The following is a 15,622-nucleotide window of genomic DNA, read 5'->3' on the forward strand; positions in this document are numbered from 1 at the left end:
CTATGCAATGGCACACAGTTCTCCTGCGTTACAAAAAAATGATTATTCTGCTCTTTGCTTTACTCTTTGTGTAAATTACAAGTGCCAGATGTGGAAGAACAGAGGTAACTCATGTTAGGGTACATAGTACAACAAGGAGAAATATCTTCTCTGGTTTCTCCACCCCTCCACACATCTTTATTATATAACAAACAAGCAGAACTTTGGCACACCAAGTGATGGCAAAATATCATTAAGTAATGCAGTGACTCTGGTGCCATGCCATCGAGTACCTGAAGAATTAGAATCTTGAGAGATACTACCACCACCAAGAAAAACCAAAATTCCACTGTTCTTGTTCTACTTCTATAAGGGGTGTCACTCCCTATTATATCTTCAGGCATCCCAGTTTTCCTCCTGCAAGCAACATGCACTTTGTTTATAGAGAAACGAAATGCAGAAACATATGCACATCAGGTAGCCAGATCAAGCAGAAAGATGGGTGAGTGATTCGCTTTACTAAGCAGAAGAAAATTTGAGAAAATGTACCCATTTATTTATCATCCACCATATCACGAGGGCTTTATTTGTGCATGTCTTAGATATACGCACTGTTTGTCTAAACGACCGTTTAGCCCGTTTACACACTGTCTAAATGCTGGCTACTTTAGTCGTTTAAGTGGCCGTTTTACCTGAATAGTAGCTAAATGGAAGGTGACGGGTTGTTTACCGTTTACCATTTAGGATAACATTGCATATATGTAGATCATTTAGCTAGCACCGTTTCTGATGCTGAGTCTGAAACCTTGAACCGGCAGTGAGAGTGAGGTCCTTTCCTCATCCACCGGCTTTCAGATGATCGTCGGCGCATCTGCCGCCGACCGGCAGACCACCTCGACGGCAACAATGGCCAGGCCGGGGATGGAGAATATTCCGGGCGGCTCTTGACATATCCCCCTCTGTGTGGATGGATGGATGGAGACAAAGAAAGGTGGCGGCTTGGGTTGCCCCGTTCGCGTGCCCTTAAATCCGGCTTGATCCGCTTCTTTTTTCATCCGGCATTCCTCCAAACCATCCAAATTCCTCCAGAATTCCTCCAAGCGAACAGGAGGTGACCACATCCTTGGCCTTGATTCCCTCCCCTTTGCAGAATGGCTTGTGCAGCAATCCCCTCCCCTGTTCCCCTGTGTGTGAGAGAGAGCTGGCTGGCTCTACTCTATTCCATCAATGTAGCTGCTATACCTCCCAGCCCCAGGCATTGCAGGTCCATTGCACCAATTGCGTTTGCAGAGGCAGTGCCAGTGGTCCATTCCATGCCAATGCCATGGTGACCATACAAGAGCACCATGCATCATACTTGCCAGTGGCCATTTGGGGATGGGGTAGTTGGTGATCTGCAGCTCCAGTTATAGCCACTGGAAAATCAGATTTGTGTGTGTGTGTGGTAGCAGCAGCAGCAGCAGAATCATCAGAGGGTAGCATGTGGCTTGGTGGGTACCAAGAGAGAGATCATGTGAGCTGTGTATGCAATGAACTGAAATATCTGTGTGCCGTGGGAATGAGAGACTGAGAGCCTGGGATGAGCAGAGCTACATAGATGGCACTGAGGGCTAGGGTAGCACTAGTGCTACTGCCATTAGCTTGCAGGGAGGGATCATTGTACTGGCAGTACCAATGTACAACAGTGCTGGTCCATGAGACCATGACAACTAGAAAGTGGTCTTCTGGTACAATCAAGTTCTCAAGAAAAAAACAAGGGAACACGAGGCACAGTGGCTGGCTGGCTGAGAGTGGGGGAGAAGAGAACAAAGAGGGTAATTTGGAGAATCTCTTTCTCCAAGCACAATGGCCATCGATACTGTACTCAACCAAATCCACAGAAATAAAAGTGAAACAGGAAAATGAGGCCAGTTTATTCCATTCTATTCTATTCGCTTGGCTGATAAGCCATGGTTAAAAGTACTGTTAGCTGATTTGTTGTGAGAGAAAAATATTGTTCGTTGGCTAAAAAAGTACGACTTATAAGCGAAGCGAACAGGGCAATAAAAGAGTGGCTGTTGTCACTCTGATTATTCCCGCCACTTGCCCATGGGCATCAGAAAAATGTACTACCAGAGCTGTTAAAATCTGAAGCTCACAGCCAGACAGCATACCAAGCCAGCTCTGTAGCCTGACAGTATTTATATATAGCACAGTAGCACAGCATAATTCGGAGGCACAGGAAAAGATAAATCTTGCTCATAAAAAATAAAGAGAAAAACTGACAGGCATGAACAGAACATTAAGATTAATGCAAGGCACACAGGTAGAGTAATTAAATTGTAGATTATACGGTGCACTTCCTTTGTTTGACAGAGATACTAGTAGGATTACTGCTCTGATTCTTACACAGTGGAGTGACACAGTACACGAAAGCAGTAACAAGAGTAGACCTCGAGTTACACTTACACCAGGTAATTAGTAGTAGTTCATTAACCATAACCCCAGCAGCTAGCTAGCTAATTAGGTGCAGTGCCCCAGTTGCTTACCCCCCACCAGTTGATAGCACAGTACAGTAACAGTAAGTTTCATGGCTCACCACCACGTCTGATCTGACCTTCAGTTCTTCCATCTCACTAGCAGATTACTAACCTGAAACACCAGAAGCAAAAAACAAGAAAAAGATGTCTTTTTCCTCCTCTCGATGCTTTGTGCTGCCATGGTGACTTCAGTCTGGAGCTAGCAGAGCTGGTACATATTCTCGGGGCAGGATCTGAGGAGGTCGTCCAAGGCGGTGGCGCCGTCGAAGGCGAGGTAGGGGTCGGAGGAGGCGGCGGCGGCGGCTGTGAGGGAGACGGAGACGGCGACGGCGCCGACGGCCGCGGCGGCGTTGGTGTTCATGCAGGCGAGGATGTCGTTGAGGGAGCCGAGGCGCGCGGCGAGCTCGGCGGCCTGGGTGCGGAGGACGGCGTTCTCGGCGTCGACGGCGAGGAGGCCCTGCGTGGTGAGGCCGAGCGCGGTGGCGACGTGCGCGTTCTCGCGGCGCAGGTGCGCGGCCTGCGTGGTGAGCTCGTCGAGGTGGCGCTGCTTGCGCATCCGCGACCGGCGCGCGGACTCGCGGTTGGACAGCATCCGCTTGGCGCGGCGCTGCTCCATGAGCGCGCGCAGCTCCTCCTCCGTGCCCGCCGCCGTCGCCGCCGAGAGAGAGCCCGAGCACCCGCTCCCGCTCCCGCTCCCACTGGAGGAAGCCATTCTCTTCTTCCTGTGTTCCGTCCGACAAGAACCGCCCTTTCTTGCAAGAAAAAAAAAACAGAGCAGCTCTCTGCTTCTTGATCCCTTCTTTCCTTACTACTACCCAAGATCACACCACACCACACTAGCAAAGAAATCAAAGGTCTCTTTTTTCTTGGCCTCGATTTCTTCCTTTCTTTCTTCTTCTTGTTCGTAATAACTTATAACACTACTAATAAAGGTCTTTGCTAGCAGCAGCAGCAGTAGGGAAGTGCATGCAAGCTAAAGCTTTAGGAAACGACTGAAACAGAGACGACGACGACGACGACGACGAAGGCGGAGACTGACACGGAGAGAAGAGAAGAGAAGATGAGGACGATCGATGCTACTAGATGGAAGAGGAAGAGGAGGAAAGCAGAGAGTGGGAGAGAGGCGTGGCGATGATGGGGGCGAGTAGTTTATGAGAAGACATAGAACCAGTAGAGGAAGACGACGGAGAAGGACTGGACGAGATGGGTGCGGCGCCGGAGTGTGGAGTTGATCATAAACCCCGAGAGGAGGATCTCACTGATCACAGGCGACATCAATGAGGAACTCTAGGACGAACGGCAGCATGTGCTTCCCCTGCTGTTGGCTCCGATTGGCACTCCCAATCGGAGCAACCGGCCTGCGCGGCGGCGGGCGGCGGTTTTGCGGCGGCGGCGAGGCCGGAGGAGAAGGGGGTGCCGACTGGTAATGCGGGTGTGCGTGGACGGAGGCGAGGAGATGGCGATGGCGATCGGGCTGGGCTGGGTGGCTGGTTTATAAAGCGAGCGGCCGGCCAGCCGGAGCAGCACGCACCCGATTCGATCGGTGGTGGTGGTGGTAGTGGGCGGTGGCTGTGGCTGGCTAGCTAGTGTAGGTGCGGGGCTCCCTCTCTGTCTGTGTCACTGTGCTTCTCGCTCCTCCTCCTGCTGCCGGTGGGAGAGATGCTGGCGCATCTGCGGCCGAGGAAGAGGAGAGGAAGGAGAGGAGGGAGGGGGTTGGCGCAGCGGCGACGCGGGAATTTATAGCCGCTGGGAATGGAGAGGTGGGAATCAAAAATGGGAGAGGACAGGGGAGGGAGGTTGCTAGACGGCGGACGGCGGAATCCGTTTCCGGGACAGGGCAGAAGGGAGGCGAATGGGAATTGGAATGGGAATGAGGCCTGTACTGTATTAGTGTAGCATCACAAGTTCACAGCACAGCAGCGAGATTCTGATTCCTATTCCAGGACGATGATCGTGGTGGGCGGCGGGAAAGGCAGCCCCCGGTTGGCAGTTGGTGATGATGGTGAGATCAGCGGCGGCAAAACCTCCTGCTCCTCCGCTTGGTTTATTATTACTGAACTAAATGATAAAAAATTATCACTTTAATATTTTTATATACTAAATCACACTCATACACGCACTTTTAGCGTTTTACTTGTTTAATTAAAAATACTTTGTAATTTCGTATTTTTCTAAGAAAATAGAAAACATTTTCTCATTTTTTTCCTGTATGAAAATGGTATATGAGTGTTGTAGAAACATACGAGAGCATTTTGGTAAATTTCATTCTATGGAAAACGCCGTGCCTTGCATTTTGGTTAACGTTTCATTTCTTTGAGAATACTGATATGTTTTTATTATGTTTTCTTAAGAACACTTATTCCCATTTTGGCATGTAAAAATGGTAGACGAATGCTGTAGGAACACTTAGATACTACTTTATGAGGACATTTGGTTATTTCATTTCTATGGAAAATGTCACACCTTGCATTGGTAATAACCCTGCGCATCTGCCACAATTTGCCTAGAAGCGAGCCTTGCTTGGATAGTATAATTCACCTCGAACGATCCGAATCAGCATCGGAGGTCGGTGTGTGCGCACGTGAGAGAGAAAGAGAGAGAGAGGCGCAAGGAAAGGGGAAGAAGAGCTACCGGCGATAGTAGTAGGTATGGACGATTGAATTGAATTATTATTAGAAATCCAGCGGATGTCGACATGCTGTTGCCGCGTAAAGAAATAAAGTAGATACGAAGAGTTACTATAATGCTGTGGTGAGTTACTGTAATGCTGTGGTGAGGACGTTCGTCCAAGCGCATCCGTTCGGACGCCCTGCTCCTAGGCCAGTGCAGCGATCGGGTCTAATAGGCCTACTCCGCTACACCATCAGCACGGTTTCTCTAATAAGAAAAAAAGGTCAGCGACATTTTCTTTTCCCGCCGGCGCGCGCATGCGATCCTTCCCCTACCGCCGCACGCATGCGAGCACCACAAGCTCATCCATCGTGCTGCACGCAAGCGACCGCCGCGGGAGCCTCCATCGCAGGGTCCGCTCGCCGTGGCCTTCTCCAGCGTGGCGGCGCCGCACTTGGCCATATCCCGCTCTGCTTCGCGCCCACGCCCCGCGTCCCTTCCGTTGCTCCTGCCGTCCGCCCCGCTTGCTCCGGCCGCTGCTCCGCGCGCCCGCCTCGCTGCACCTGCCACTGCTCTGCCACCCGTCCCGCTGCTCCTTTGCCAGCCCCGCCCCGCCCGACGACGCCGACAGCCGTTGCTAGCACATGAAGAAGCACCGTGCCCTGGCGCGGAAACCCATCGGTCTCGCTTCCTGCTACTTCTGTGGCACCAAAATGCAGACGGTGGAGGATGCCGAACCAGGATATGATGCATGTTGTAAAGCACCAATTTCAAATGTTTCATATATTTTAGAGGTATGTTGCAATTTATTTCACACGGATGTTGCAAAACTAGATTGGCATGTTGCATATGTTGCAAGCGTCTGTCCCTAATGTTTTATCTGTTTTTGGACGTATGTTGCAAGTGTTTCATACGGATGTTGCAAAACTAGATTGACATGTTGCATATGTTGCAAGCGTCTATCCCTAATGTTTCATCTGTTTTCGGATGTATGTTATAAGTGTGTTTATTTGGATGTTGCATATGTTTCACACATGTGTTGCAAATGTTTTATCTGGATGTTGCGTAAGTGTTTTTGCAAGTGTGTCATACGCATGTTTCAAGTGTGTCATACGCATGTTTAGTGTTTCATCTATCTTTTTTATGTGCAAGTGTTGTATCTGGATGTTTTAAAAGTAGATCGGGTGTTTCATATGGGATGAAGCGGGAGGGGGTGCGAACGATCCCCACAGACGCATGGCGCGGGTGACGTTCAGGCGGCACGGCCCCCCTATGGGTGCGCGAGACGTAGGCGCGGGCGAGCGACGTTCGGACGACGTGGGCCCATGCGTGGACGCACGAAAACGAGACGTGGGCATCCGTCTGGACGTCCGGGCACTAGCAGTGCCGAAAGAGTCAAGGTGGTAGTACACTTCCTCTATCAGAAAAAATGTCGTTACAATTTTATGAGTCAGAATTCAAAATATATATTTCGGCATTTTTCACACTAAATATATACACTTTGAAAATACAATAAAATTTATCTTCAAAACTAGTGATGTCTGTGAATATATAGAACGTGGTTGAGCTGGTTAGGTTTTGCGGCGAAACCTCAAGTAATCAGCGGTCGGATTGAGTGCCCGTCGTACTGATAAAATATCATGCAAAGAGGAAGGAGAAAAACAGCAGCGCACTGATGAACGACTAAAGTTGCAGAACCCAACGGATGCTATTGTCGCGCCTCAAAAAATATTTTTTTTACAAGGTGTATCAGAAATAGCATCTCATACTTACCTGCGCTCAGCAGAATGGCTAGCTGGAGCTCTGCACAAAAGGAAGAAAAAAAAAGGCTTCAGGAGAGGGCATGCTTCACCGTCTGCCTGCCTCTCTCTTTGAAGGTGACACTCACTATGCTGGAAACCGGAATTTCTCTGACACTCACTACACACAGTCTCCTGATCATCAGAGCTACTAGGAGGCTTCACTTTTTATCATTGTAGAATGGAAGACTCTCTGGAGGGAGTGACGCTGACCCCAAGGCCAAAGAAACACATTATATATATATATATATATATATATATATATATATATATATATATATATATATATATATATATATATATATATATATATATATATATATATATATAGGACGAGGCTAAAATGCACCTGGGTGCATTCTGTGAAGCGGGTGCACTCTTCATGCGAGCGTGAGCGGCGAGACGCGCGGAGCGTGGCGAGCGGCAAGCGCGAGGCTTACCAGACTCCAGCTGTCTCGAGAGCCTCCTAAAAGGAAACCACCCTTTTCCTCTCCGGACTCCAAATTCAAATTGAGCCTCCAAATTTTCGCCACTTCCCTTGATTCGCCCTAGATAACAGAGCCACCGTCGCCGCCAAATCTCACCCACTTACTTCCCTCGCCGCCGTCGTAGCTACCCCAAGTTGCGCTGCGCCCATGGCCCCGCCATCGCTACCCCGACTTGAATCGCCACTTCCAGCAGAGCAGATGGATCAGCAGCTGGCGATTGTTGTCGCGAGCGGTGGAGATCTGATCGCATCGTCTCCGACGCCGGCTACATCTGCGGCCGCAACTCCTCCGGTTCCGCCGACGAGCACGCCCGTCGCAAGAGCGGACATCCCCTGCGGATCGGGTGATGCCTTGCATCACATGACTAATCTGATGCCACCCGCATCGATTCCTCCTGGAGCATTAACCACTCTTGATCCTGGTAAGAATTCCACCCGATGAGCATCTCTTCTTATTGCAACTGCAATTTTCACCCCCGATTCCTCCTGGATCACATGATTTTTGATCTGGCGGCGCTGTTATCTGTGATTAGAATAAACCGGTGTGCCTGAAGTATGTTGCAACTTCGGATGTGTTGATTGCAACTTCATATGAGAATTGCAACATTAGTTGTAGTATGATTGCAGCTAATGGTTAGGGACTAATTGCAACTCTATCTGTGACGTACATGCATGCAACTAGTGGATGCACTGTGATTGCAATTCTATCTGTCATTACAATAAACTACTGTGCCTGATGTATGTTGCAACTTCAGATGTGTTGATTCCAACTTCATATGAGAATTGCAACATTAGTTGTACTTTGATTGCAACTATCGGCTAAAATCAATTGCAACTCTATCTGTGACGTACATGCATGTAACTACTGGTAATTCCAACTTCAGATGAGAATTGAAACATTATTTATAGTTTGATTGCAACTAGTGGATGTACTATGATTGCAACTCTATTTGAGAGGGCAACTAGGGGTTGTACTGTGATTGCAACTAATGATGAGAATTGCAACATTATTTATCTGTGATTGCAACATTTGGATTTTTCACATGAAGGATTGCAACATGAGTTCTGGTTTGATTGCAACTAGATGTGATACTGTAATTGCAACTCTATCTGTTTTTGGTTATGCACCAGAATTCATTTGTATTTAGCACCGCGTATTTTCTTTTTTTTGCAGGATCCAAACATACTAGATGTATTTATCCCAAGGGTGAGGCAGACATTCGAGACAAAAAAAGAAGCCTACGAATTTTACTGTGATTATGCAAGATTGGCTGGGTTCAGTGTGAGGGTGAAGAGAACTAGCAAGGATACTGCAGACTGGGTTTGCAACCGAGAGGGGTTTCTGAAAATAGATAAAGAGAATAACGAACCACAGATTAAAAAGACATCAAAGAGTGCATATGCTAAGGTAAAGCAAGATAAGAAAGCCAACCAATGGTACTTTGACCATGTTGAGGAAGCACACAACCACAAGTTGCACCCGTCGCCCAGGATGGTCAGGTACATGCATATTCACAAACAAAGGGACGCAGCGCTGGATGACCTATTTGCTATCATGGCAAGGAATGGGGTAGCGCACCAGGCTACGATGAATGTCATGTCCGAGCTATATGGTGGCCGTCAAAACTGGCCATTCACAAAGAAAGATGTCAAAAACATGTATGTCCCTGTGTGCTAAGTCCAGAAAAAATTCCAAAAGAAAAAAAGTATGCTCATAGCTGCAAAAAAATAATTTACTAATTTCTTTTTATGTTCCAGGAATGCTGAGCAAGCAAGGGAGGAAAAGGATGCTGATCTGAAGAAACTTTTTTAGTTTTTTGGGTACTTTTACTTTGACGTGGATTTTGATCTGAAAACAAAGGTTCTTAGGAGCATATTCTGGAGCCACGCTAGTCAAAGAGCTGAATACAAGGACTTTGGTGATGTGATCACCTTTGACACGACCCACAAAACAAACAGAAAAAACATGCCACTAGGCATGTTTGTGGGGGACCAATAACAACCTGAAGAATGTGAGTTTTGGGCAAGCTCTGCTTCAGGACGAAACACCTGAATCATTCAAATGGCTGTTTGAAACTTTCAAGAACTACATGGGGGGCACCAGCCCTATGTGATCCTGACAGGTACAACTTTTACTCCAATTGCGCATATAATGTATTCCTGGTTTGCAAACTTGATAATTGAACAAATGCAATAAATTGGATTCTCCTGTTGCAAACTAGATGTTGTATGGGTTGCAACCCTATTGTATTGCTGGTTCATTTTGGAAACTGTTATTTGATAGATATATTTGTATATATCTTTTTTTTGTGCCTGCCACAGATAATGATGCAGCAATGAGAGAAGCGATAAGGACAGTGTTCGACAAATCGCAACATAGAAACTGCAGATGGCATATTACAAGGGCGTGGGAATACGAGCTCGACAAACTGTATATACAACACAAAGATAAAAATCTGAAGGAGAGGCTGGAATCTCTGATAAATTATCCACTAGGGCCTACATAGTTTGAGGAGGAGTGGAACAAGCTGGTACATGAGTGTGAGATAGCTGATAACCCAGCAATAAATGCACTATGGGAAAAGAGGAAGAGCTGGATTGCAACATACTTCAAGGGGATGTACTGCGGCAGAATGACATCCACGCAGAGATTAGAAAGCCAGAACATGGTACTGAAGGATGGTTATGTTAACAACACTACAACCCTGCACACGTTTGCGAAGAGGGTGCTTGACTCGCTTCAGCACATAGACCACATGGATGCTGGTGAGATGCACTACTCACAGGTATGTTATTTTTAGAAAAATAACAAATCATTCCTGCTGCTGGTTGCAACTTGATCACAAAAAGAATTTTGTGCAGGCTGAGGTCGTTCGAGCTTGCAAATCAAGGTTTGATGAGCAGCTCAACAGGGTGTACACGAGAGCTGTGTACCAGGAATACAAAAGGGAATATGCTAACAACACAACATTTCTCATAGAACCTAATCCTGATCCAGAAGTCAGGAATGGTTATTTGGTGAGGCATGAGAAGGGCGCGGGGAGCTTCTACTAGGCGCAACATGCATTTAAAGTGGTGGCTGACAAGGAAGCAGGAGTGTATGAATGCGAATGCAAGCAGTGGGAGCACACAGGCTGGTTGCAACCTTGATACCTATCCCAGTTGCACATCAAATGTACCTGGGTGTTTCTGTGTATTAAACAAAATATACTAGAAAAATGCAGGGCTGTTCTGCATGCACATCATAAGGGCATTCACCCACCTGTAGGTGCAGAGCATACCAGAAAAGTACATTTTCAAACGATACACGCGTGATGCAAGATCTCTGGTTCCATGGGATAGACATGATGTTGTGCAGGTTGGGCCGTGAGGAGACACAGAGCAGTCGCGGATGTCAAAACTGCTATCCAAGTTAATGAGGCTGGGCAGAGCAGGGAGCAAAACAGATCGAGCTTATGCTGAAACTGTGAGACATCTAGATAGGATCACTCCTGGAATTGAGCTTCTCCAAGCCACATAAGTTGATTCTTCTATGCATCCAACCAATTCGACAGGGGCAGAAAGTGGGGAGTTGCAAGCTATTGATACAATCTAGAATGTTGATGCTGCTGCATCGACGCTGGATTATAGTGCAGTTGTTGTGGAGACAAATGAAAATCAGGCTGAGATCAACCTTGATCCAACCTCTGCAAACTTCCTTGCTGGTATATCACTGGCTGAGCCACCAGTGTCACGCACAAAAGGTAGAAAATCTGGCAAGGAAAGTCAATGTGATGAAAAGATAAAGGGAACTAATAATCCTTATAGCACATACACGAGGAGTTATGGGAAAAAAGTGTGCCACACATGCAATGTTACTGGACACTACAACACAACATGCCTACTAAATGCCTAAACCCAAACAAGAGCAGAGCAGCAGAGAACAGAAAAAAGAGGGCTGCCAAAACACAAGGTGGGACTCTGAGAAAGAGAGGTTGGCTAAAAACACAGAGGGAAAAGAATGAAGAACAAGAAGGGGACCATAGTGAGTACAGTGACGACAACGACTATGAATTTGAATGAATCTCCACGTGTACTTAAAAATCATGTAGCTACATGTTCCCCCATAAATAATGTTATTATTTATTTTGTTTTCTTTCCAGTAACAAAAAAAAGTTGCAGCTGAATCTGAATGAATTCGCGTGTACTACAACCTACAAATTGCAACTCTGGTTGTCATACCAATTGCAAAACAGCAAGCCGTGACTATTATAATGTGTGCAAAAATGATGAGTTTAGATGTCCTCGGATTGCAACTCGGACCGTCAGCCGATTACAACTTACGTCATAAAACAGTTGCATTCCAGTCGGGTAGGCCATTTGCAACTACCCTGGACCGCTGCTTGCAGCTCCGTTTATATACCAGTTGCAACTCAACCCTTGAACCGTTTGTATACCACTTGCAAATCGAGTGATATGACAGTTGCATTCCGGTTAGGTACGCCAGTTGCAAAACTGCTAGTTGCAGACCCGTCAGCCGATTGCAACTTCCGTCATGGTGGTTGCCAGTTGCGCCTACAGTGATAGCCAAATTAAAACTATGATGGACGTCTGGTTGCACATGCGTTTGCATACCAGTTGCAACTGAGACAATCAGCCGATTGCAACTTTAATCATACATAAATTGCAACTCTGCTGGTACCAGACGCGACTCATTTAATAGCCGAGATGGAATACGATTCGCTACGCCAGTTGAAAATGCCCTGGTACCAGACGTGATTACATAGTTCCCTGCCCCCCAAAAGTGCACATCACCAAAGTGTGTATACACAACGACCTACATTAGAGCGCTAATATACACAACTAACATTCTGCACAGATTTCTAATAGTTTTTCAGCAACAACTATGATTCTGCACAACTTGACTTCCACCAGCCACATATGCACCATGTTAAAAACAAACGAACAGAAAATGTTCTACCGACTACTACCACTGTCCCATTCAATCCGTCGTCCCCCAACTCTAAATATATCAAGCGAGGCAGGAAGATCAACTTGATTGAGGGGATGGAACGTTAGGTAGTGCATCAGCTCGCACCTATAAATCGTCCCCTTGAACTACAAGACCAAACAAAAAAAGAACAGAGGAATTTGAAAAAGTTAATACACATGTCAGGTAACAAAACAAGCTGAAAAAGATGCAAAAATAAAAATAGATAAAAAAAGTGGTAGAAATGAAGCTCACTGGGTTGATTTCCTTAGTTAGCTTCTCCCCATCATAGTACTCCATGTAATTCCAGATAAAGAACATATAATCGTTGAGGAGTGCCTGCTTAGTTACATTAATAAAAGGCCTCTTCCATATGTGAACTCGAGGAAGTTTCCGGTTCGAGACCTTCTGGAATGCAGCATCGATGATGGGGATCTTGGCAAAAATAGCCTCGTGGCGATCAAGTTTGTCGGTGCAGTTCAAGAAGCAGTCGTTTGAATCAAGCACATCTATACGCTGGTGCAACATGTTGAAGCAGTAGACAAAATAGTGAATTCCATCCCTGATTGGAACAAATATCTACAAAAAATAACCAGAGTAATTATCTAATGAAACGCGCACACAACAACAAACAAAAAGTTTAAAAAAATGCCAGTTGCATATCTTGGCATACAATAATTGCTACTGGCAGTGATGCTGGATTGCTAGTGTATTGAACAAAAAAAGTAGAGTGTGTAGGAGACTGCTTACCAGTTTTGCCTTGGACAGATCATAGTGCTGCAGCTGAGATTCAAGAGTTCTCCACACTTTAATAAACTCAGCCGTCTCAGATGAATCATCATGCAAAATTCTTGGACACTCTGAAATAACAAACTAAAAAAAAAGAATGAAAAAATAATTTAAGCGATCAGAGGGCATCGTTTTGCCAGAAAAAAATATAAAATATTATACGGATGGACGAAAACCAATGTATCAAAATAACTCACAAAGAAAGTAGTGGTGAGGAACACCCTGTAGCCGACAGAATCCACTTTGTGAACAATATCATCGTGTCTTAAGCAGTGGACCAAAAAGTCGATCACCATAATCTCTCCTTGTGCTTCATCAGCAAAGTTGGAAAGCAGGTCCTCACCAGTAAGGGTACAGAAAAAGAGCAAACTCGATCAAGACAGTACTGTAAAAAAAAAGAAAGAAAAAAATCATACAGTGCAAATCAATTAAGGGACAACACATTTGAAAAAAATCATACAAAACACTAGGGCATCCGGTGCCATACAGACAATAATTGCAACATACAGGGTATTACATTTGCAACATACAAGCTATTACATTTGCAACTGATGATGATGCAATTGCAAACACACAAACAATTGCAACACAAATTGCAAAACATACAGAGTATTACAACTGCAACTAAAGCAGTCAGTCCAGTACTACAAGAATAAAACTAGAACTCAAATTAGGAACAACAAATTAGAAAAAAAGCATACAAAAATTACAATCGTACAGTGCCATCATAGAAATTACAACATACAGGGCATTAAGTTTGCAACTACTCAGGGGCTCCAGTACAATAACAAAATGCCACATAAAAGGGCATTACATTTGAAACATATATGTTACTAAATATGCAAACTAATGATGGTAGAATACAAAAAATAAATTACTAAAGAGAAACAGAGTGCACGAGCATACCGTTTCAATTCTTCATCAACATCGATCTTCCTCCTCAATGCAATCACCTTGGCAAGAGGTACGTCAGGCCGACTTTTTCGGATAACGAAAGGGGATAGATATTTCCTCGGCTTTAACAAAAGCCTATCACCAAGGCGCTGGAAAATTAACCTTTGAACCTCGCTGAAGTCTACCAACCCTTCAGATACTTCTTCCTACGAGTGTCTTACTGGTGGTGTCAAGTTGCTAATCTCGTCTTCAGACTCTACAGGGAACTAAATCTGTGAAGCAGATGAGCTAGACCATGCCTCCTCAGGAATAGTAGAGTGCAATATAGCAAGCTCAACATCGGCCTCGTTGCGGAGCCTGTCTAGATCTTCCTCATACTTCTTGTGCTTGGCAGCATATTGTTTTCCCAGTTGAGTAGCCAACATCTTACTGATCCTCTTTGTTGCAGCTTCCTGAGCCTGCACAGTGTCTTTATTCAAAGCATCTTGATTGCGCTTTAACTGTTTATCCATTTCAACTTGAAGCTTCATCAACTCTTTGTCTCCCTTCTTGCTCTGACCAACCTGCTTCTTCTGGTCATCAATCTCTGCCTTCTTCCCAACAGCAGCCTGCTTCTTCTCCATCTTTTTAGCTTCAACATCCTTAGACATCCGTGAAGACCTTCGTGTGTATGTAATTGAAGGCTCAGCAGCTGAAGGTGGAACCTCATGCACCGTCGGGACATCTAGATTTTCTAGTACCCCACCTTCCTATGGACCAACATGGGAAGGAGCATCGCCTATGAGGCCAGCTACATAATCAACATTGCCTCCTTTTCTGCATGTGTCTGTATCAGACGCAACTGGTTGCTCATCAGCTGAGGCATGTGAAGCATCAACTTCCTGTTTCATTTGAGAGAAAAAAAGTCTGTAAGAATATGAATTGCAACCCAAATAACAATTGAATTGAGAAAAAATTATAAAGGAAGAGTATGCATGCTCACAACATGTTCAATTGCAACAGGAAGTGTAGAGGGGCAAACAACCTCTTCTGCTAGAGTTTCCTAAAAACATATTGAGAGAAAAAAAACATGTATGAAAAACAATATGGATTGCAACACGACTGTAATCTGGATTGCAACTAAAGACTCATATGGATTGCAGCTTTTGAAAAAACACCTACATCAATCAAGTTTAAGCTGACCGGTACTTCCTGCTCATGTACAGGTGCGTCTGAAGCCAAATGTGGAATCTGTTCTTCTTGGTCAATCTGGTTTCCATCAGACGCATCATGCTCCGCTACCTCCTGATGAGCATCTCCCTAAAAAGTGTAGAAAAGAAAGCTGTGATAAGTAATGGATGGTGATAGTTGCAACAATGCGAATGCACTGGTTGCTAATCTTGATGGGTCACAGTTGCATCTCAGTATGCAAATGAAAAATAAAAAGTCTGTGCATGCAAAAAAAGGATTCAACAAAAAAAATGGACTTGCCCACTAGTAATTACGATTTAGTTGCTAATGTGAATGGAAACTAGTTGCATCTCAATGTGCAATGGGGGGGGGGAGTTGCAACATAAATGAGTGTGTGATTGCACAG

General features: G+C 45.4%; 1 protein-coding gene across 1 annotated transcript; it reads right to left on the bottom strand.

Moving 5' to 3' along the window:
- Nucleotides 1-2,285: 2,285 nt before the first annotated feature.
- LOC136475608 (bZIP transcription factor 11-like) lies at nucleotides 2,286-3,343 on the bottom strand. The gene has a single exon (XM_066473131.1). It carries the CDS (start codon nucleotides 3,208-3,210, stop codon nucleotides 2,698-2,700), a length of 513 nt encoding a protein of 170 aa, XP_066329228.1. The 5' UTR covers nucleotides 3,211-3,343; the 3' UTR covers nucleotides 2,286-2,697.
- Nucleotides 3,344-15,622: the final 12,279 nt, after the last annotated feature.

Source organism: Miscanthus floridulus, chromosome 8 (assembly GCF_019320115.1).
Source record: "Miscanthus floridulus cultivar M001 chromosome 8, ASM1932011v1, whole genome shotgun sequence".
Classification (NCBI taxonomy): domain Eukaryota; kingdom Viridiplantae; phylum Streptophyta; class Magnoliopsida; order Poales; family Poaceae; genus Miscanthus; species Miscanthus floridulus.